The sequence below is a fragment of the Coffea arabica genome, chromosome 5e, assembly GCF_036785885.1.
Source record: "Coffea arabica cultivar ET-39 chromosome 5e, Coffea Arabica ET-39 HiFi, whole genome shotgun sequence".
Lineage (NCBI taxonomy): Eukaryota > Viridiplantae > Streptophyta > Magnoliopsida > Gentianales > Rubiaceae > Coffea > Coffea arabica.
In genome coordinates this window covers 6,314,735-6,338,814 of record NC_092318.1, presented here as the reverse complement: position 1 = coordinate 6,338,814, position 24,080 = coordinate 6,314,735, and the positions used below count along the sequence as shown (strand labels likewise).

Genomic DNA, 24,080 nt, shown 5'->3' with positions numbered 1-24,080 from the left:
GAATAGCATTGTCAATTGAAGGAAGATGACCAATGGACGACTAGTGAATGGTCAGCAATCTTATGATGCCAACAATGGACGGCAGCTACAAAACTGACAACGGACAGCCCGACGAATTGACAAACGGCATTGCTGAAATGCGAGCAGTGATGACAGCAATAATGGACGAGGAACAGAAAAGATGGTGTGACAGTCAACAGTGATGGATGGTGGCAAGGCGGTAATGAATAGTGACATGATGATGGCAAGTGGTCCCCAATTGGAACCAGAAACCTCCATGGGGTTTGTCATGCAACTGGAAGAAAGGAAAAGAAAGAAAGAATAAAGAAAGAAATGAAAGAAACGAAAAAGAATAAAAAAATTAGGGTTTCTTAAAGAACAAAGAAAATATTTTTTTATTTATTTTTTTATTTTTTTAATTTAATTTTTTCGTGCACTGCACAAGACACGGGCATGCCTAAAGGAGATGAAGTCTTCTGGTCAAAAACTTTAATCTCACCAGCACACCCTAGAGATACGAGCACGCCTTCTTGACCAGTATTTTTTTTGAAATTTTTGAACATGTCAAAAGAACTTATCAATTGGTTAGGCACGGGCATGCCTTACCTGGTAGTAGTCTTCTATCCACTAAAATAAAAAAATCAAAATCAAATACACAGAACATAAAAAATCTAAAATAAAAGTGATAAAAATGAATTAAAAATGAATGGGGTTGCCTTTTAATAGGCAAGTTTCTTTAATGTCCTTAGTTAGACATAAAGTATCATTTCTCAATTTGGATGTAATTCAACTTTTTTGCAATAAATGAAATTTCTTCAAGATCCAAATCACCATTGAGTGCTATTGTCTTCTTTAACTTTTTACCCATTTTTACATCATAAGTTATTTTCAACCTATGATGTTTGTTTGCAGCAACTTTCAATTTGCCCCTACAATTAAACTTTTGAAATTCTTACACAGTAGGGTTAATAGCATGAATATCAAACAGAAAATAAGAGATGATAGGATGTTTTATTTCATCAAAAATATTAAAATGAACTATTTCTCTATCAAATCCCATCGTAAGTGTACCCTAACTCACATCAATCTTAGTTTGGATAGTATTCAAAAATGGTCTACCTAACAAAAATGGATGATGAATTTGGAGAGTTTTCATCATCCATGTAAAGCATATAAAAATTAGCAAGAAAAACTAATCCATTTGCTTGAATTATGCATCCTCAATTACGTCATCCGGATAAACATTTAAATGATCAGTTAATTGAATTATTATCCCTATTTCTTTTAAAGGTTATAGATTTAGGGAATCATAAATATATTTAGGCATCACATTAATAGAAGTCACTAAATCTAGCATGTCACTACTAATTCTAGAATGTCCAAGTTTATAAGGGATGGTAAACATACCTGGATCCCCGCATTTAGGTGGTAGTTTCCGTTGTAAAATTGCCGAGATAGTCTCACCTACTACAATTTGTTCATCCCCTCTCAATTTCTTCTTATTGACACAAAATTTCTTCAAAAACTTAGTGAATTTTGGCACTTGCTTGATCGCGTCCAACAAAAGAATGTTAATATCCACTTTTTGAAATATTTCAAAAATATCATTTTTCTTGTCTTGCTTTTTTGGTTTTTCTAATTTGTTAGGAAAATCTAGTGGATTAGACTTAACATTAACCATAGAGTTTGAAAGTACCTTTGGTTTTGCCCCATTTTTCCTTTCTTCCTTAATTTCCTTCTCAAATTGGTCCTCACTCTTATCATTTGGGATCACTCCTTTAGATCTTTCAATTTCTCCCCACTCCTGAGCTTTATAGCACTCACATTCTTTGGATTCATCTCAGGTTACAATGGCAATCTTCCCTCCATCTTTGCTTCTAAGCAGTTAACCATAGGTCGCCAGTTGACTCATTTGATTCTCTAAATTCTATATGCTTGACTCAGTCTTTTGCTGAAACTACAAAGTGTTAGAAGCCAATGTTTTAACTATATCTTCCAAAGATGTACCTAAATTAGAAGAGGAATGATGAGGCCTTTGTGAGTATTATGACTGGAACCTTGACTGTCTATTGGAAAAAAAAATTTGCTGCCTATTCCTCCATAGCTGAAATTTGGATGATCCCTCCAATCCGGATTATATATGTTGGAATAGGAGTTATCACATTACCAGCCATGTTCACCTATTCTGCACTATTATCATACAACATTGGACACCTATCGATAGGGTGACTTGTATCCTTTCAAATTTCACATGCCTTGACCTACTACATATTTCCTACTTCTATCTGTCAAATAATAAAGGTTAATTCAGATAATTGTTGCTGAATGGATAATACACTTACCTCATTCACTCGATGAGCTAGGACATCCTCTCGTGTACCAAAATGCTATGAATTTGTTGAATGGATAATAAACTTACCTCATTCACTCAATGAGCTAGGACATCCTCTAGTGTACCAAACTGCTATGAATTTTCTGTCATCCCTTTAATCAATTCTCATGCTTCTCAAGAAGTCTTATTTACCAGTGCATCTCTGCTTGCAGCATTTATGATATTCCCTTTTGTGTAAAGAAGAATTTCGTAGAAATATTGGATTAGAAGTTGTTCACTTATTTGGTGTTGAGGGCAACTTGTACATAGCTTTTTGAATCTCTCCCAATATTCATAGAGAGATTCCCTGTGCTGCTACTTTATACACCACTACAATAAAAATGACCTTTAACGGCATTTAAAGGTGTCAGTATAGATAATCTAACCCGACACTTTACCTTTTCTCACACCTCAGACGAGTGTTGTCTCTTCCAATGTTGGGATAGGCTCATATATTCAAACGTGTCAGGAAAACTATGCTGTTATAACATCCCATCTGCCAACAAAAATCCCTTTTCTTGATAATTGAAAGTGTTAGGATAGCTATAGTACAAAATTAGGATATCAAATTCTATGCTGACACTTTTAATTGCCAAGATTTTTTTTTTTTTTTGATATAGAAGCAACCTGCAAGTACTGCTCCCTGTTATACATTCCGTCAATCAGAAACCCAAAGGACTTGTAAAATTATCCCAAAGAACAGAATGCATATAAGAAAATATGCTATGATGCAAAAATCTAGAAACATCAAACTTGAGCAGCACCGTGATTATGAGAACTGAAAATGCCAACTCCCATAAGCAAGAGGAGATTTGTCATCATGTTTCATACATCAAAAGATTCACAGGAATAATTCATATATAACAGATGAGCACATGACTAGTAAGGTTAATGGCCATAAGGAGTCCGTACAGATGTCCAGACATGCCTGACAAATGGTAAGCTAATGAGAAGGAGCTAAAAGCGTAACTAGCATTCATTTACACGACATGAATTACACATCAAGAAAGTCAATCGACTCTCAACAGCTCACTTATATCTTGTAGGCTAAAAGTTCTTCTATCAAATGCTACTGCAAAACAGAGGAAGAACAAGATATAAGCATGATTTTGACAACAAAAGACTGCAGGACCAAGGAAATGGAAAGATAAAGGAGTATATACGGAACAATCAATAACGTTTTCATGGTTTTTAATGCAAATGAGTCTCAAGGACCCTATCAGGAAAGAAATTTTTCTTCTAACAATCTACTGTCATCTACACAAATGTTGAGCACTAGCAAGAAAACACAAACCAGAATGCTTATCCGGAACCAAGGAAGTACATTATTGTAGAATCAGTTATGAATCTGTCGCAAGAAAGAGAAGTATCATGGTTTTAGAAGCTGATAAACAGACTGTGAGCGGCCTAGTAACTATCAACATAAGTTCATAAGGCATAGTGGTTTTTACCCATTACATGCTATTTACTGATAAGAAGATTAATTGCATAAGGCATAACAGCAATAGGCATCATTGTAAGACTTACATTTAGCAAGTGGCTATGTAACCATTTTCTGGTCCTCATGTGTTGCAGCCTGATGATGGTACCACCTTTGATTGTATCCCCTTGTTGGGCGTTGGTATCTGATACAGGTCTAACAATCTGCAAGCCAAGTTTAATCATACCTAACCTTAGAAAATTATGATGATCTAGAAAAAAATAGATGCTAGAAAAAGAAACATACCCAATAGCTGTTTGAGTCATCAACGTCGGGAAAACCAGTGACGGACTGCTGCCCACTACCAAAGCCATATGGTACATCATGCGAATGCAGCCTAAACTTTGTTCTCTCATGCATCAACTTGATCACTGACCCATAAGTAATCTACCAAAATCACATATGCCGAACAAAATAAGAATGACTTAGCACAATGCCCCATTATACAACTATTAGAACTCAAAGCATCATACACCATTTTTTATTTTGCCATACAACAAAAACCTCAAACTATAAAATAGGAAAAAAATCAAATTTAATTCATAAATCAGCTCTTTAAAAAATCCAAATTGCAATTTTTAACTGACACCCAGCTAGATTTTTAATAAAGATTATCGAGGCATTTCATCAAACATGTCAAAGGCTATTACTAATTCTACACAAACAACTCCATTTCCTCTTTCCCTGTCCTCTTTCAGCTTAGAAACCTCTGAAACGCTAGAATTTATAACCATCACATGCCTATAATAGCACAAACTTGGTCAAAATTTTGAACAAAAAATAACTATAAAACAACTTTCCGCGTACGATTTCAACAAATAGGGGGAAAAGCACACACACAAAGATGCACCGCATATCTGTGCAACTACAGGAACGTAAAAATCATGAATTTGAAGTAGTAAGTGGGCTTTCAGTTTACCTGGACGCCTTCGGAAGCGGCAGAGACGGGGAAAGAGGTGAAATCAGAGTCAAGGGTAAGAAAAAAGAAAATGGCGAGACCGAAAAACGAGATTGCCATTAGTAAAAGTAAGCCAATGAACCAGGTAGTTTGCCAAAAGAGCAAACTGAGATCGGACTTGAAAGACGATTCTCGATAAACTATTCGAGTCAGGGGAGAAATTTGTTGAGCCGAATTCGAACAAGAAGAAGATGATGACCCGGAAGTGGGTTTCCTTCGAGAAGATTTTGTTGCTGATGCTGCTATTGGCTGCCTGAGGGAGCCACGGTTGAAGCTTTATGGAAATCGGAGCTCCAATCACAGGGTCCGATGCTTGGAAGATCCTAATGATGAAGATGAAGGTGGGGCTAATCGTAATTGGAATCGTGTGGGGACGGGTACGGATGTCAATGATGAAGGGCTTCTGGAGTCAGGGGATGAGGAAGTGAGTACCCTCTCCAATGGTGTCATCGATGACACCATGGAACCGGTCGAAGAGGACAGCCCGCTGCCCTCCGTCGACAATGTAGAGGGAGGAGTTGAGGACGGTGGCGCCGATACCCAGACCAACTACGTCGGAACGAAACTGCTGCCTGGCTGCTACGTATTTTTCCTACCAACTATGTCGGAATCTGAGAACAGGGACAGAGAGGGGGAAAGGGGGCTGGAAATGGTGGAGCCGGAAAATGAAAATTTTGAGCAAGTGTTTTGACTAAGTGTTTTGGCCGGCAGAATGAAAATTTTTAGTATTTTAAGCAAATGAATCTTCTGCCAAAATCAAACGATACCGTTTTGTGTCTTTCTTTTTTTTTGTACATCTCACATTTTCTTAAGTGTCATGTTAGGTAGTCTAAAGGCACATTATTATTTTTATATCTGATAAAATAAAAAAAAATTAGATTATATATTATTGAGTTGGAAATAAGTATCATGATAGCAGTGCTATAATGACACAAACCAGCAAGTGTCCTTATAGGAATGTGAGGAAAAGTGATAAGTGAATATTTAACCTATATTTTGTAACAATTTGGTATGAACTTTTGGTATGTTTTGAGAAGATTAAAGCCATATTTGAACTCTTTGAGTGATAATTGCTTAAATATTGTTTAAGCATTCAAAACTTGATAAATAAGTGGATTAATGCGTTAATTTTATGAAATTGTGAAGGTTATTGATGTATGATATTCATGCACGAGTTGAAAGAAATGTAAGGATCATCCGGAGTACAAAGTACAAAAGAAATTGGGAGCAAAAATGTAGAAAAAGGAAAGAAGGGAAAAACTGAAAATTTGATCAACACGGATCCGAGCTCGAATCCGTGTGAACAAGGGGCGATCCGAGCCCTCGTCTGCACTTCTGGAGCAGTGTATCCGAGGACAAACGATCCGAACTCGGATCCTTCAGAAAAAGGCCTCGGATCCATTTTCACCCCTCGAATCTGAGGCTCGGATCTATCTCTCTCTTCAGCAAGTGGCACAGTCATTTTTCTTTACCTTTCTCACAACTTTTTCAGCTATTTTGAGGGACAGAAATCGGTGGCACATGCTTCTGCAACAAAAGAGAAGACCAAATGAGTTGTAGACAAAAGGAAACATCATATCTTTGACTTCTTTTTACAAAATCTGAGTGGAGAAAATTATGAAGTAAGAGGAATAGACTTTCTACCACTTTTTATGCAGAAACACAGGGGAGAAGCCAGAGAGACCATACGTAGCTAGTTTTCCTTCTTGTAACATTTTCTCTCTAGTTAGGAGTTCTTGGAGAAACATTTTGGAGTTTTCACTTGTAATCATATTGTGCAAGAGCATAGCAGGAATTGGAGGTCTTCACCATCAATTGGCTAAGCTTTCTTTTGTCTTTCTCGTACTTGTACTTTATGGTGTTTTGCCTTAATAAACTTATGAGTTTGATTGTTAAATCATTCATGAGTAGCTAATTTTCTTAATTTAGGGAGTAGATGAAACTTATGGCTAAATAATACTAATTGAATGTGATTTACACTTGTTATATCTTGTATTAACTTATCTACTTGTGTAGCTGTGATTACTTGTTATTGATTGATCACCAATAGCATGTTTATAGTTGTTATTATTCAATGAGAATTGGTAGTAACAATGGAAACACATGAGTAGAGCTTAAGTTGTATGTTCATGAAAATAGAGATACACTTAGGTGGATTATTTAGCATTTCATGAAATAAAACAGAGTAGTAGTAGCATTTCACCATGAAAATAGGGAAAACTATATTGCTCTAGGCCATTTCATCATGAAAATAAGACTTGGTAATTTTGGAAATGAATCTCTGGTTAAACAAGAAGAATAACAAGAGGCAAATCCATTCATTTGTGTTGTTTATGCCATAAGTAGAATCTACATCCCTAGAGTCTTCCTTAAGTGAAATTTCTCCATTTAAATTTAGCATTTGTTAAAATAGAATTGCAGATCAGATTTGTAGACATTTGTATTACGTTTCCTTGCTCAAATTCATTCAATAGTCTAAATAATAGAGAAAATGAGGACCTAGTAATTGGTTAATTTGCTCCTTGTGGAATCGACCCGATACACACCTTGTATTACAATTTCGACCTGTACACTTGCAGTCCAACGGATGTAAAATCGGATTTAAACTTACATTGATATAAAAATTTCGTCAAGTTTTTGCCGCCGTTGCCGGGGAGCGGCAATATTAGGGCCTAATCATCTCTATTAATTTAGATATTTTCATTATTTTTATTCAAGTTGTTGAATTAAATCTGCAAAAATTTCTCTTGTTTTTATTTGTAGTGTATGCACCGATCAAATCGAGAAGTTACACTTTTCGATCCTAAAATTGAGGGGACACTAAGGAGACAAAAGAGGAATATACCACACCAAGAGGAATAAGAGGTTTGGGGGTCGATAAAGAAAATTTTGATAGAATTACCATTTGAGGAAGAAATGGCAAAAAATGAACAAAATAGGCTAATTCTGTGAGATTTTGCTGTACCAGGAATACAAGGTTCTCAAACTAGCATCGTAAGGTCAACGGTAAATGCTAATAATTTTAAGATTAAACCATCACTGATTCAAATGGTACAACAATCTCAATATGGAGGTAATGCTACCAAAAATCCAAATTCTCACTTGTCAACATTTCTTGAAATCTATGATACAATTAAGTTTAATGGTGTTAGTGATGATGCAATTAAACTTCAATTGTTTCCATTTTCACTAAGGGATAAGGCTAGGGTTTGGTTACAATCTCATCCTCCAAATACTTTTACAACTTGGGATGAATTAGCTAAGGCTTTTCTTAATAAATTCTTTCCACCTGGAAAAACTGCTAAATTGAGAATGGATATAACTAGTTTCTCTCAACAGGAAGGAGAGACATTGTACGAAACTTGGGAGCGCTATCGGGAATTGTAACGAAGATGTCCTCATCATGGTCTACCAGATTGGCTAGTAGTCCAAACATTTTACAATGGTCTCACCGATCCAACAAAGACGCATGTAGATGCAGCAGCGGGAGGAGCTTTGATGGGAAAGACAACTGAGGAAGCTCAACAATTGATCGAAGAAATGGCTGCTAACAACTATCAATGGACAAACGAACGAGGTAATACAAGGAGAACCGCAGGTATGCTCGAAGTAGATACCTTGAATATGTTAAGTGCAAAAATGAATAATGTGGTTAAGATACTTAATAGGCATGTTGGTGCTAGTTCTAATCAAGGAATAGTTGTTGCATGTTGTACCACTTGCGACGGAGATCATGATGATTTTATGTGTTCTAGCAGTGAACAGGTTCAATATCCCAACAATTACAACCGTTCACCCCAAAATAATCCATACTCCAATACCTATAATCCTAGATGGTGAAATCACCTGAATTTTGGATTGAAGGATCAAGGGAACCAACAAAGACCAGTTAATCCATCGAATTTTCAACCGAAATAACCACTGCAGGAGTCCAAACCAGCTTGGGAATTGATAATTGAGAAGCTGGCAAATGTATCAAATGATAAAATTGAAAAGTTAACCAGTGCCACTACTCAACGGTTTGAAAGAATTGAAGGAATGATGGACCAACTCACCAATATGTACAGGAATGTTGACGTTCAATTAGGCCAAATTGCTAATGCGGTTAACAATCGCAACCAATGGGACTTACCTAACAAGACTGAGGTGAACCCAAGAGAACATGTGAAGGCTATAACCCTCCGTAGTGGTAAGGAATTAGGTGAGTCACCGGTAGTTGAAAGTGGAAGAGAGTTTGAAAGAAGAGAAAATAAGAAATTGAGTGAATTAGGAGAGGATGGCAAGAAAATCAAAGGGAAAGAAAAGATGGAGAAAAATGAACCACAAATAGGAGATACAATACCAATTCCTCCACCGGTGCCATTCCCTCAAAGATTGAAGCTTTCGAGAAATGACAAAAAATTTGAGAAGTTTGTCAACATTTTCAAACAATTACATATTAATATACCTTTTGTTGATGCTATTTTGCAGATTCCGTCATATGCAAAATTTCGCAAAATTTCTCAAGGAGATAATGACCAAGAAAAGGAAGTTGGTAGATAATGAGACAATTGCATTAGCGGAAGAATGTAGTGCAATCATACAAAATAAATTACCACCAAAGTTGAAAGATCCGGGGAGTTTCACAGTTCATTGCACTATCGGTAATGTAGAATTTTCTAAAGCACTTTGTGATCTTGGTGCAAGTGTTTCATTGATTCCTTTAACTGTGGCTAGGCAATTAGGGTTGAAAGAGTTAAAGCGTACTAACATTTCCTTGCAATTGGTTGACAGGTCTATTAGACATCCAATGGGCGTATTGGAGAATGTACTCATTAAAGTACAAAAATTCATTATTCCTGTTGATTTTGTTGTTTTAGATATGGAAGAAGATGTAAATGTACCTATTATACTTGGTAGACCATTTCTGGCCACTGCAGGTACAATAATAGATGTCAAACGAGATAAGTTTAAGTTTCAAATCGGTGAAGAGGAAGTGGAATTTGATTTGAATAAAGTGGAGAAATATCCCTCTTTTACCGATCATGTTTATTCTGTTGGTATATGTGATGAATTGGCATTAGAAATGAGTCAAGTTAATCTTGATAACGATTCTCTTGAACTTTGTCGTAATGGTGTAGGCTTACAAGAGGAGCAAGTTGAAGAAATGATTGAATTTTTGCAGGCACGGGTTCCTTACAAAAGGAGAAATGCATATGAGGAGTTAGGACTGAGTAAAGGGCTACCGCCACCATTATGTGAGCAAGCACCACAATTTGAGTTTAAGCCGCTGCCTAAGCACCTCAAATACGCGTTTCTTGGAGAAAAAGAGACATTGCCGGTGATCGTCAATGCAGAATTAGATGAGGACCAATTAGATAAGCTATTGCGTGTTTTAAGGAAGCATTTGAAGGTTATAGGATGGACAATTTCTAATGTTAAAGAAATTAATCCAACTATTTGTATGCACAGAATTTTATTGGAAGAAAATTCTAAACATGAAAGAAGTGGTAAGAGTAAAAATTCTTAAATGGCTGGATGCAGGTATAATTTTTTTAATTTCTGATAGTGCTTGGATTTCTCCTATATATGTAGTGCCAAAGAAAGGGGAGGTAACCATAGTACATGGTAAAAATGATGAAATGATTCCCTCTAGAGTTGTAGTTGGTTGGCGAGTCTGTATTGATTAAAACTGAATGCAACTACTAGAAAGGATCATTTTCCTCTTCCTTTTCTTGATCAAATGGCAGAAAGATTGGCTGGTTATGAATTTTATTGTTTCTTGGATGATTTTTCAGGATACAATCAAATAGTCATTGCATCGGAAGATCAAGAGAAGATTACATTCACTTGTCCTTACGGCACTTTTGTATTTCGAAAAATGCCTTTTAGACTGTGCAATGCACCGGCCACCTTCCAACGGTGCATGATGGCAATTTTCTCTGATTTTAATGAGAAAATTATGAAAATCTTCATGGATAATTTTTCTGTATTTGGATCTACTTATGATGATTGTCTTAACAATTTAGATCTAATTTTGCAGAGATGTGAAGAAACAAACCTTGTACTCAATTGGGAAAAATGTCACTTCATGGTTTGTGAGGGTATTGTGCTAGGCCATAAAATTTCTTCAGAAGGTATTGAGATAGATCACACCAAGATAGAAGTTATCGAGAGAATGCCTCCGCCTACCAATGTGAAAGGCATTCGAAACTTTCTTAGACACGTGAAATTTTATCAGCGATTTATTAAGGATTTCTCCAAGATTGCTAAACTTTTATGTGAATTACTTGCAAAAGATGTTCCTTTTCACTTTAATGATGAGTGTTTACTTGCTTTTAATAGGTTGAAGAAGGAATTTGTCTTCACACCCATAATAACATCACCGGATTGGAACTTGCCATTCGAATTAATGTGTGATGCAAGTGATTTTGCAGTCGGGACTGTTCTTGGGCAAAACCATGATAAACGACTTCATGTCATTTATTATGCAAGTAAAATGCTAAATGAAACCCAAGTTAACTATGCAACAACAGAGAAGGAATTGCTAGCAGTGATATTTGCATTGGATAAGTTTAGATCTTATTTAGTAGGATCTAAAGTTATCATTTATACCGATCATGCAGCACTCAAATATTTGTTAAATAAGAAAGATGCAAAACCTCGACTAATTCGATGGATTCTATTATTGCAGGAATTTAATTTGGAGATCAAAGATAAAAAAAAGATCCGAGAATTTAGTCGCTGATCATCTTTCTAGACTGGAAAACATACCTCAAGAAAATCATTCAACCATTAAAGAAGAATTTTCAGATGAGTTTTTAATGGCAATTTATAAGTCACCATGGTATGTTGATCTAGTTAATTTTGTAGTTAGTGGAGTGATACCAAGTGATTTGAATTCTCATCAAAGGAAAAAGTTCTTAAATGATGCTAAACATTACTTTTGGGAGGAACCATTCTTTTACAAATATTGTGCAGATGGAATAATTAGAAAATGTGTTCCGGAAGAAGAGGTATATAGTATTTTAATGCATTGTCATACCCTTGAAACCGGAGGTTATTTTAGTACTACTAAAACCGTAGCAAAGATATGGCAATCTGGATTTTATTGGCCTACTATGTACCTAAACACTAGAAATTGGGTTAAAAGTTGTGATCAATGCCAAAAAATCGGTAATATTTCAAGAAAGAATGAAATACCTTTAACTACATATTTAGAAGTTGAGTTATTTGATGTTTGGGGCATTGATTTTATGGGACCATTTTCTAGTTCATATAATAATAAGTACATCCTTTTAGCAGTTGATTATGTCTCTAAATGGGTAGAGGCCATTCCTTCACAAACTAATGATGCTAAAGTTGTGTTTAAATTCTTTAAACGGAACATATTTTGCAGGTTTGGAGTCCCAAAGGTAATAATAAGCGACGAAGGTAAGCATTTTTATAATAAAATTATTGACACCTTGTTACTTAAATATGGATGCGGGCATAAAAAGTCACTTCTCTATCATCCGCAAGCCAATGGTCAAGCGGAATTGGCCAATCGAAAAATTAAAATCATTTTGGAGAAAACGGTCAACCGATCGAGAAAGGATTGGTCAAACAAGCTTGAAGATGCTTTATGAGCATATAGAACGGCATTTAAAACGCTGTTGGGAATGTCTCCATATAAGTTTGTTTATGAGAAAGCGTGTCATTTACCTATAGAAATAGAACATAAAACTTATTGGGCTGTTAAGGCTATTAATTTTGATTTTAAATCTGCAGGTGAAAAGAGAATGCTTGAGTTAAGCGAATTGGAGGAATCGCGGTTAACCTCATATGAGAATGCGAAGATTTACAAAGAAAAAGTGAAATTTTGGCATGATAAACATATTCTTCCTAAGCATTTTGAAGAAGGGTAAAAGGTGTTATTGTTTAATTCAAGGCTTAAATTATTCCCTGGAAAGCTTAAATCTCGATGGTCCGGGCCATTTGAAGTGGTTCGCATGTTTCCTTATGAAGCAGTGGAAATAAAAGGAGAAAATGATGCCCCATTCAAAGTGAATGGTCAAAGATTGAAACTCTATTTGGCTGGAGAAAATGTGAGGACTCGTAAAAACTATTATTTTTTAAACCTAATTTATGGCTTAATAAATTATCTAATTGGATTTTTACCACGAGGAATATTTTCTAGTCTCAATAGACCTAAATACATGACAATATAATTTCGTTATATTTTTAAAGTGTCTCGTTTCAAAAATTATTTTTCTTAGGAGCTTGTTTAGAGAAAAGATGAAAATACGTTTGGAGAATTTTTGCCAATTAGGAGTACAATTAGCCCGGAAATTTTGGGACATGTACAACGGCTTTAAAATAGGTAATTTTAGATTTAAGTACTTAAGTGATAGTTAATAGTATTATCGTTATAAGAATTTTTTGGAGGTTTCGCGTAATAGCGTTAAAATTGTCGGTACGCGTTTTCACACGCGCGGCTTTATTTGAGGAACTTTAGACCCTTATTTCGAGACAATTAAGAGTGAATAATATTTATATGAACATAAGTACATTAGAGGTTTAGTGCACTAGTGAACCAAACGCGAGAGAAATCGAGCCCCAAACGCACCAAACGAGCCCTAATGAGGGTTGACTTTGGAGTGAATTTACACCACTCATTTTAATCTTCTCTTGGAAGCTAACTTTGATCAAAATTTCACTCTTCCTTCTCTCACCAACAGCCGGCCAGCCTTCCCTCTCTCTCACTCCCTTGCTTCACAAGTTTCTTCATCAAATTAACCACAAAACTTCAATCAATCTTCACCAAACTTGAAGACCATCTAGCAAACTACTTGGAGGTTGGATCTAGCTAACTAAAGGGCTGCATTTCACGGTTTCTTGGAGCCTCTTGAGGACCGAAAATTTCTGGTTTAAAGCTCTAAGGAGGTATAACCTCATCCTACACCTTAAACTTGGATTATGATGGTAGAAATACATCTTTAAGCTATTGCATGTGTATGGATGGCTTGATATTGTTGGAAAATTTGAAAAGTGGGCTCTTTGAATTCCCACACTTGGGTTGTTGCTGATTAGAGGATTAATGTTGGATTTAATGGTAGTTTAGTGGTTAAAATGATGGATTTATGGAGTATTATTGTTGGAAACTCAAAGTTGAAGTCATGACAAGAAACTTCCGAAACTGCCCCTGTTTTGTTCGGCCATGATAAGGCCAATTTTTGGTGATTTATTGGTGTGAACCTGATGTTTATATGTTATGTTATATGTGTAAAAATTTTCATTGGAAAACATTAACGTTTAGATGGGCAAATGAATTTATTCGTGAACCAGGCAAGCTGGAAAATTATTTTCGGATAATCCTGTCCAGCGGTAGCATTTTGACCATAACTTTGTCCTTCGACGTCGAAATTGAGTACCATCGGTGGCATTCGAAACTAGACATCCATACCTTTCCAACGGTATAAAATGTGTATTCTGATTCCATGTGTAGGAGCTGAACCATTCGTTTTAAGATAGCTGTCCTGTCTCTCGGATCTGCTGGAATGGTTTGTAGAGGCAGCAACTTGAGACTCAATTTCGAGCTGGTTGCTTGCCAAATTTCAGAATGTTTCCTTCTGTGAACTTTTAGTCCTATGAAATTATTTTCCAAAGTCATAAACCATGCTCAATTCCGAGTTAAATTGACGGAGTTGTGACCAAAACAAGAGGACTGCCCTGTTTTGGAAAAACGTAATATTTGGACTGGTTTGGGTCAAAACCCGGGAGTGATCTTATTAATTGAATTTTTGATGCTAAACCATCACCAAAGGTATCATGGATGTATCTTAAACTTGGTTGGATAGCTTTCTTGATTAAACGATTTGAATTGGGAAAATGTAAGTCAAAAGGCAGATTGCCTTAGAAATTTTCCGGAACTTTGGATGATTAGTTAACTACCTTCCCGAGGGTATTTTTCCCTGAAATTTGATAGAGAAATACCTTTCATATAGGAGTAAAATACTGCCAATTTTGGTACCAATCCAAGTTCGTTTCGATACCTAATTAAATTTCTAGTGTTGGAGGTTCAAATCTGGAAATTCTTCTCCAGTCTTGAATTCCCCCAACTTTGAGCTACCATATCTCGGTACTCGAAACTCCGATTCTTGATCCGCTTGTTTTGCTATAAACCGCACTTGTAAATCTAATTGAGTTACAAATTTCAGAGGCCGATTTGCAACGTGTGAATCGTGACGAATTTTCAAAGTTGGCCGAAATCCAACTTAATTCTGCCTTGTAAACCGAGTCTGTACCTTCAAGCTCATTTTTGAGCACTTTCCACTTCGATTCGTGGAAAAATGTCTTCTAGGAACTTATAGTACTTTCTAAGAGGTTTCCAACGGTATAAAGTTTTCCAATTCTTGACTTGTGCCGAGTGAGTTACGATTTTTCAAAGATTCATAATAAAACTAAAATTTTCCAATTTCAAGGAAATAGAGTTTTTTCGAAAAACTCTTTATTCTTTTGATATTATCTAAACGTTTTATCCCCGATTTCCTAGATAAAGACTTAAATACTTTTGAACGTTATCAAACCCCACTCGAACCTCGATTTACGAGTAATTGAGATTCATTTTCACGGAATTCCCTCGATTAATGCTAGTGAACGAATTATTCCTCAATATTTGGGATGTGAATGATAAATTCACTATTATTTGCTCAGACACACACGAGGACCTTCAGGAGGATTCCCCGGTGGACGCTTGAACTTCCCTTGACCTTACTCACACCTAATATTTGGTGAGTGTCAGGTGTATGTAAACTTGTTACATGTTTAATTGTTATTAATGATTGGAAATCTTGAAAGTGGAGTCGAGTGTGTACTTTATCACACTCGTTCTCATTAGAAATGAAATTTTAATGATTGAAATGTATTGAATGAATGAAATGTATTGGTATGCTAGCTGCATACGTCGTTGGAGTGAATCTCCTCGACACACAAGTGCACATGGGGGACGCCCAAATCTCATTGGCCGACCTTGGACTCGAGCCGGCATGGGCTTGGTCGGGAACCTTGGCAAACCATGAGATATATAAGCTTGACCTAATGAGAGGTCTTGCTTGGCATACTCGAATAGTATCTGTGAGGCCCCAGTCCGTTCGTAAGCTGATATGAGGGTTATTCGTTAATCGGTGGGGTGGTTTCGGGTTTTTATCGCCCGCCTTTTCTACATTTTTCTTTATTGGAAATTTCCCCAGATAATTTTTCTGAGTAAATATAGGTTTTAGATGAGTTTTCAAGTATCGGTTAGGTTTTGAGAAATTAAGAACGTATATCGGACGTGGGACCCACTAGTGCGAAAAGTTCGGAAAAATTCGGCCAATAAGGTTAAGTTTCGGATACTGTGTAAAATTTATCGGGTGTTAAGAGATAAGTAGAGGTTGTGATGTGATTGTTGAGAGAGAGAATAAAAGGATAGAGATGCTTTAAATGGAGTGACAAGTGTCACTATCTCATTGGTTGGACTTGTTAGACAACTATTGACCTTTTTGACTTTTACCATTTAGTTAAATATCTCACAAAAAAATTACAAAAATTCACTCTTTTCTTCTCCTCCATGGCCGGCTCTCTCTTGAGCAAAGAAGAAAGAAAACTCTTCCCATTTCTAGCTTCCATCTAGCTCAAATCTTCCAAAACAATCACATAAACTTGGTTCTACTCCATAAAATCTCTTCATTTGGTGTTAGTTAGTAGTTTGGTGAAGTGTTTGGAGAAGCTAAGGTGTCAAGCAACTCTCTCTCTCTTGTTTTACTAGGTGAGTAGTGAATGAACCTTCTCCTTCATCTAATGAAGCTTAATTGATGCCTAGTGATAGTTCAAGTGATGACTTTTGTGGTTTATTTCTTGTTTTTGGATGAATTGATGAAGTTTTCAATTTATTGGTGAATTTTGTGGTTTCATATGATCATGATGATGTGACTATCTATGATGATTGGAAATGATGTGTAATAACTCTAGTAGGTGTATATGATTCATAATTGCAAGTAATTTTTGGTTTGGAAGAAAATCTGGAAAATTAGGGTTCTTGGTTCTTCATTCTGTCCGAAATTTTTGGTCCTAGATAGAAGCCTAATTGGCCTTTCCTTAAAACATGAAAGTTGTAGGTATTGATGTGTTTGAGGTGCCTGTAAAATTTCAGGTCATTTGGAGTAGTGTAGAGTGAGAAATGTCGATTTTACTGTTGCTGTTCTGGGTTCATCAGGATGTTAGAACTGCGTCAGAAATGGGTTGTTTTGACTGGAATTATTTTGGATTTGGGTGTTGAGGTCTTCTGATGAAATGTAGCTTAATGTCTTAGCTACCATATGCCTTTGGAATTTCTGCATTTGGACCTGTTTAGACTGAGTTGTACTGATTTCAGAATAGTGTAATTTGTAAACCTGCAATCACGGTTCTGGTTTGTTATTTGGCATATTTGACTTAGTTGTGCTGGGATTTGGACTGAGTGGCCTTCTTCAACATTGTAGCCCCTTAAGTTCTAAATCTTTCTGTAAAGTTTCAGGTCAAACGGAGTAGTGTATTATGAGTTATAGACAGAACACTCAGGCCTGTTTTTAGACATTAGTTTGGGTACGTTTGGAATTTCAGCTTCTGACCGTGGGGTTTTCATTTTGATTCCGTACGATCTGGGTACCAACCCCTTCATAAGAAATGTAGATCTTGGTCTCAGCTTCGAAACGGTATAAAGTGCGTTAAAATCCGAGTTCCGTAGCTTCCGTTATGACCAAAAAAAGAGTGATCGTCAGAACTGCCTTGTATCTGGACAGTTCTGACGGGTACTTTGCCACTCAATTTTCGTTCTGTTCTGAGTGGATTCAGGTCTTGGCCAAAACATCAAAGTTTTATCCTTATGTCTCAGCTTTCTAATGCCTTTGGAATTTCCTGATTTGGACTTGTGAGCTAGAAATTATGGTCTAGCAAACAGACCCTGTCTGTCATTCAAAATGCAAACTTCTGGTACCGTTTTCCATGATTTCGACTTGTTTTGAGTCGGATCTAGTTTAAAGTGTCTTCATGAGAATTGTAGGCCTTCCTCATATCTTCGAAACGGTGTCTCGCTCACCTTGATCTGATATGTCTAGCCTAACTTTTGATCAAGACGGTTTGAGATGGCCGATTTGGCCGTTTCCGTTTGCCGTTCCGCGCGAGTGCATGCGCCCTTTTGCCGATTCCGCACTTACGTGTGTCGATTTTTGCCGTTTTACTTGTTTTGGATCTGTTTGTAGCCGTTAGTGATATAATGTGATAAAATCTTCTATTTCAGATAGTGGTGAGTTAGGCGGTGCCGGTGGGGCCCACTACTAGCGAACGCGCGAAGCGATTTTCTTTAGTACTACTTTTGGTATTTTGAGTAAGTATTCAGGCTGCTCTTACGTGTTAGTTGCTTATGTGTTTCGATATACATGAAAAGGGTATCTAGGCGAGGGTGTACTTTATCGCACTCGACCTAAACCCGAATTTGTGCACATATTTGTACATGACATATGTATGTGACTCATTTTGGAACTCAACCCCTTGAGCTTGTGGCTCGGGGTGACTTTGGAATAATTTTGTGACGTTTGTGAGTTTGCGGCCCGATCTCGTGACCTAGATGGACTATTCGAGCCGGTTAGGGCTTGGTCGAAGTCAGTCCAACTTAGTCTGAGGTCACCAAGTTTGTGAATCCGGTTCACCGAGAATGTGGACCAAGTTTGTGACCCGAGCTTGTGACTCAAGCTCAAGTTTGTGATTTCGTTCGCCCGGGCAAGTTTGTGAGATGACTGGCCAGTGAGGGTGATAAGGTGTTGGTAGGTGTACAAGTGGAGTTCTACGGACCATTATGTGTGATCGACGGAGTGTCGGCAGGAGGTCATACATGGCACATGAATTGGCTTTGGAGCCACCTGTATCCTTATTATGTTATGTTACTTTTCTACTTTTGCTTTACTCCTACTGTGTAAATGTGGTTACGTGAAATTTACGTTTTACCCTGTTTACTTACTAAGCTTCTGGCTTACCCCGTTTCCTTTGTTTTCCTTAGCAGGGGACGACGCGGGGAACTTTGGGACTCTGCCGTTAGTATAGTTAGGTCTCGTTTGTAATAGTTGGACTGTTAGGATGTTTGTTTTTGTTTTGGTGGTTTGTATAAGGACCCTCCTTAGGGTCTACCTTCTACTGGTTGTTGTTATAGTATATTAGAGAGGTTTGACTTGATGCTTTTGAAGATGTAAATAGAAATTTTGTGGTTGCATATATTATGAATCGTGTTCTTGTGGTTTAATATAGTTTTATTAGCTTTAAGTTTTGAGTCCTGGCGCGAGCTAGGCAGGCGGCCCGCCGATACCCTTGGGTTCGCCCTTGGGAGAAGTGGGGTCGTCACAGTTGGTATCAGAGCGCCTAGGTTAGAGGACTTGGGCAATTGTGGGACATACGTGATAGGTTTATTATGATGACTTAGGATTATTTGATTCTCTTTAAGTTGAATGATATATTTTAAACTGAAATGTCGGTCAACTAACAAATTAATGTTTGTAGGTATGGATCTGGGCAGTTCTAGCGGCGTGGGACCGGGACCGAGACCTCCGAGTGGGAGGGGCCCGGATGACCGGATTCTGCGTAAGCGGGCGATCCGCTATCGGAGGAGGCTTGGGGAGCCCTATACTTTGTATTCTCCCTTCGGCCAGGTGTCGCGCCGACCCTGTGCGTGCTGGTATACCTATAACTATCCTGACGAGGTTGTCTTAGCGTTGGATGACGAGCGTTATCACCTAGACCAGACGGTCGAGACTTTGCGGGCACAGCTGGAGGAGGCTAGAGAGTTTAGCCGCTGGCAGGCGTTGCGCGTTAGAGACCTGGAGCGGGATCTCCGAGACACACACCAGCACCTCTTCGCTATGAAGAGGCAGCTCAGGGAGAGGGCCCGGAGTATCACGTTTGATTGTGGGGTCTTACTAGATATGGCCGCGGAGGCACTCCCATGAGCTACCGGGCCAGAGCAGATAGATGAGATAGGTACTTTAGGTTCCGTAGGGAACCGGGGCCCTAGGGGAGGCGTTTAGGGTCGCTTTTGTATTTTGATTAGGTGGCAGAGTACTTTTGTTAGAACTGGCCTGGCTAATTTCTTTTGTTATCTGGTTGGTTGACTAGATTTTTGAAGCCGGAGTGCTCGTGTGTATATTGGATTTTGACCCGACTGGAGGTCGGGTAATTTGTATATCTTTTGGTGTGACTTTGTATTGTACCTATCCTTTGCGTGCCTTTCGTGTATCTGTTTTGTGTTTTTGTTTTGTTTCTAGTTTGAATACTAAGCACACGTTATGCTTGGATCCATAGACTTTTGGCATTTAAATGGCCTCCGGTACTCGAGGTAGAGGTAGAGGGCGAGGACGAAGCCCTGAAATGGAACATGAACAAGAGCCAGACCAAGTAGCCACAGCCATCCAGCGAATGGCTGACTTGATGGAACGTATGGTTGACCAACAGGGTCAGGGCCATGGGAATGCTGCTGGAAACCCGGGAAATAATCCAGGCAATCACGAGGGAGAGGACCGTGCTTTAGAACGGTTCCAAAAATTCGTACCCCCCAAGTTTTTGGGTGGACCTAACCCTGATCTAGCAGAAAACTGGACGGACCGTATGCTAGATATATTTGCCGCACTTAGGTATTCGGAGGAGCGGCAGATATCTTTTGCTGTTTTCCAGTTTGAGGGGGCCACTCGAGCCTGGTGGAATGTGATCAGAGCTAAGTGGGAGCGGGAACAGACCCCCTGGACATGGATCAACTTTACACGAGAGTTTAATGAAAAATATTTACCTCCCATCGTACAAGAGAAACGGGAAGATGATTTTATCCGCTTGCGTCAAGGGACCCTTAGTGTAGCGGAGTACGAGACCCAGTTCACAAAGCTCTCCCGTTTTGCCCCGGAGTTAGTGCTAACGGAGCGAAAACGAATCCGCCGCTTCGTTCAAGGGTTAAATGTGGAGATCCAGGAGGCACTTGCAGCTGCTCAGTTGGACACGTTTGGCCAGGCACTAGACAAAGCACAGCGGATTAAGACAGCTAGGGGACAGGTAAAATCCTTTCATGAGAGGAAACGAAGACAACCCGATTCGAGCCATTTGGTGACTGGACAGAGCTCGCAAAGTGAGTCACCTTCTAAGAAGAGTCAAGGAACAGATGGTTTTCGACCCGCAGGAACCCTAAACCAGGGTAAATTTGGAAGAGGAGGACGAGTAGGGCAAGAGCCCCAGAGGAGTGCCCAGCGTGAAGGGCCAAGTGCGGGCACTAAGCCAATCTGTGGTTTCTGTGGGGCCAATCACACTGACGAAAACTGTTGGAAGAACAGTTCGATCCGAAGATGCTATAAGTGTGGTAGTGCAGAACATCTGATCGCCCAGTGCCCTAAGTTACAAAAGGAGAAACCTAAGCCACCGACTGAGGGGACTACAGCTAAGCTGTCAAATGCAGGGGAAAACCGACCCAAAGGGCCAGCTAGAGTCTATGCAATGGGTCAACCTGAAGTGACTAATCCATCGGCGGGTTTCGAAGGTACGCTTTGACCACGGATTGAATTTCGAGGATGAAATTGTCCTAAGTGGGAGAGATTGTGAGGCCCCAGTCCGTTCGTAAGCTGATATGAGGGTTATTCGTTAATCGGTGGGGTGGTTTCGGGTTTTTATCGCCCGCCTTTTCTACATTTTTCTTTATTGGAAATTTCCCCAGATAATTTTTCTGAGTAAATATAGGTTTTAGATGAGTTTTCAAGTATCGGTTAGGTTTTGAGAAATTAAGAACGTATATCGGACGTGGGACCCACTAGTGCTAAAAGTTCGAAAAAATTCGGCCAATAAGGTTAAGTTTCGGATACTGTGTAAAATTTATCGGGTGTTAAGAGATAAGTAGAGGTTGTGATGTGATTGTTGAGAGAGAGAATAAAAGGATAGAGATGCTTTAAATGGAGTGACAAGTGTCACTATCTCATTGGTTGGACTTGTTAGACAACTATTGACCTTTTTGACTTTTACCATTTAGTTAAATATCTCACAAAAAAATTACAAAAATTCACTCTTTTCTTCTCCTCCATGGCCGGCTCTCTCTTGAGCAAAGAAGAAAGAAAACTCTTCCCATTTCTAGCTTCCATCTAGCTCAAATCTTCCAAAACAATCACATAAACTTGGTTCTACTCCATAAAATCTCTTCATTTGGTGTTAGTTAGTAGTTTGGTGAAGTGTTTGGAGAAGCTAAGGTGTCAAGCAACTCTCTCTCTCTTGTTTTACTAGGTGAGTAGTGAATGAACCTTCTCCTTCATCTAATGAAGCTTAATTGATGCCTAGTGATAGTTCAAGTGATGACTTTTGTGGTTTATTTCTTGTTTTTGGATGAATTGATGAAGTTTTCAATTTATTGGTGAATTTTGTGGTTTCATATGATCATGATGATGTGACTATCTATGATGATTGGAAATGATGTGTAATAACTCTAGTAGGTGTATATGATTGATAATTGCAAGTAATTTTTGGTTTGGAAGAAAATCAGGAAAATTAGGGTTCTTGGTTCTTCATTCTGTCCGAAATTTTTGGTCCTAGATAGAGGCCTAATTGGCCTTTCCTTAAAACATGAAAGTTGTAGGTATTGATGTGTTTGAGGTGCCTGTAAAATTTCAGGTCATTTGGAGTAGTGTAGAGTGAGAAATGTCGATTTTACTGTTGCTGTTCTGGGTTCATCAGGATGTTAGAACTGCGTCTGAAATGGGTTGTTTTGACTGGAATTGTTTTGGATTTGGGTGTTGAGGTCTTCTAATGAAATGTAGCTTAATGTCTTAGCTACCATATGCCTTTGGAATTTCTGCATTTGGACCTGTTTAGACTGAGTTGTACTGATTTCAGCATAGTGTAATTTGTAAACCTGCAATCACGGTTCTGGTTTGTTATTTGGCATATTTGACTTAGTTGTGCTGGGATTTGGACTGAGTGGCCTTCTTCAATATTGTAGCCCCTTAAGTTCTAAATCTTTCTGTAAAGTTTCAGGTCAAACGGAGTAGTGTATTATGAGTTATAGACAGAACACTCAGGCCTGTTTTTAGACATTAGTTTGGGTACGTTTGGAATTTCAGCTTCTGACCGTGGGATTTTCGTTTTGATTCCGTATGATCTGGGTGCCAACCCCTTCATAAGAAATGTAGATCTTGGTCTCAGCTTCGAAACGATATAAAGTGCGTTAAAATCCGAGTTCCGTAGCTTCCGTTATGACCAAAAAAAGAGTGATCGTCAGAACTGCCTTGTATCTGGACAGTTCTGACGGGTACTTTGGCACTCAATTTTCGTTCTGTTCTGAGTGGATTCAGGTCTTGGCCAAAACATCAAAGTTTTATCCTTATGTCTCAGCTTTCTAATGCCTTTGGAATTTCCTGATTTGGACTTGTGAGCTAGAAATTATGGTCTAGCAAACAGACCCTGTCTGTCATTCAAAATGCAAACTTCTGGTACCGTTTTCCATGATTTCGACTTGTTTTGAGTCGGATCTAGTTTAAAGTGTCTTCATGAGAATTGTAGGCCTTCCTCATATCTTCGAAACGGTGTCTCGCTCACCTTGATCTGATATGTCTAGCCTAACTTTTGATCAAGACGGTTTGAGATGGCCGATTTGGCCGTTTCCGTTTGCCGTTCCGCGCGAGTGCATGCGCCCTTTTGCCGATTCCGCACTTACGTGTGTCGATTTTTGCCGTTTTACTTGTTTTGGATCTGTTTGTAGCCGTTAGTGATATAATGTGATAAAATCTTCTATTTCAGATAGTGGTGAGTTAGGCGGTGCCGGTGGGGCCCACTACTAGCGAACGCGCGAAGCGATTTTCTTTAGTACTACTTTTGGTATTTTGAGTAAGTATTCAGGCTGCTCTTACGTGTTAGTTGCTTATGTGTTTCGATATACATGAAAAGGGTATCTAGGCGAGGGTGTACTTTATCGCACTCGACCTAAACCCGAATTTGTGCACATATTTGTACATGACATATGTATGTGACTCATTTTGGAACTCAACCCCTTGAGCTTGTGGCTCGGGGTGACTTTGGAATAATTTTGTGACGTTTGTGAGTTTGCGGCCCGATCTCGTGACCTAGATGGACTATTCGAGCCGGTTAGGGCTTGGTCGAAGTCAGTCCAACTTAGTCTGAGGTCACCAAGTTTGTGAATCCGGTTCACCGAGAATGTGGACCAAGTTTGTGACCCGAGCTTGTGACTCAAGCTCAAGTTTGTGATTTCGTTCGCCCGGGCAAGTTTGTGA

At 38.5% G+C, this 24,080-nt stretch overlaps 1 protein-coding gene and 1 non-coding gene across 2 annotated transcripts; one reads left to right on the top strand and one right to left on the bottom strand.

The window, feature by feature from the left end:
* Positions 1–8,112: 8,112 nt before the first annotated feature.
* LOC113688699 (small nucleolar RNA R71) lies at positions 8,113–8,219 on the bottom strand. The gene has a single exon (XR_003448062.1). It is a non-coding gene; the product is annotated as a small nucleolar RNA R71 (small nucleolar RNA).
* Positions 8,220–8,307: 88 nt separating this feature from the next.
* LOC113688428 (uncharacterized) lies at positions 8,308–11,536 on the top strand. The gene is made up of 4 exons (XM_027206240.2): positions 8,308–8,574; positions 8,737–9,218; positions 9,280–10,298; positions 10,587–11,536. Exons 1-4 carry the CDS (start codon positions 8,308–8,310, stop codon positions 11,534–11,536), a joined length of 2,718 nt encoding a protein of 905 aa, XP_027062041.2.
* The last annotated feature ends 12,544 nt before the right edge of the window (positions 11,537–24,080 follow it).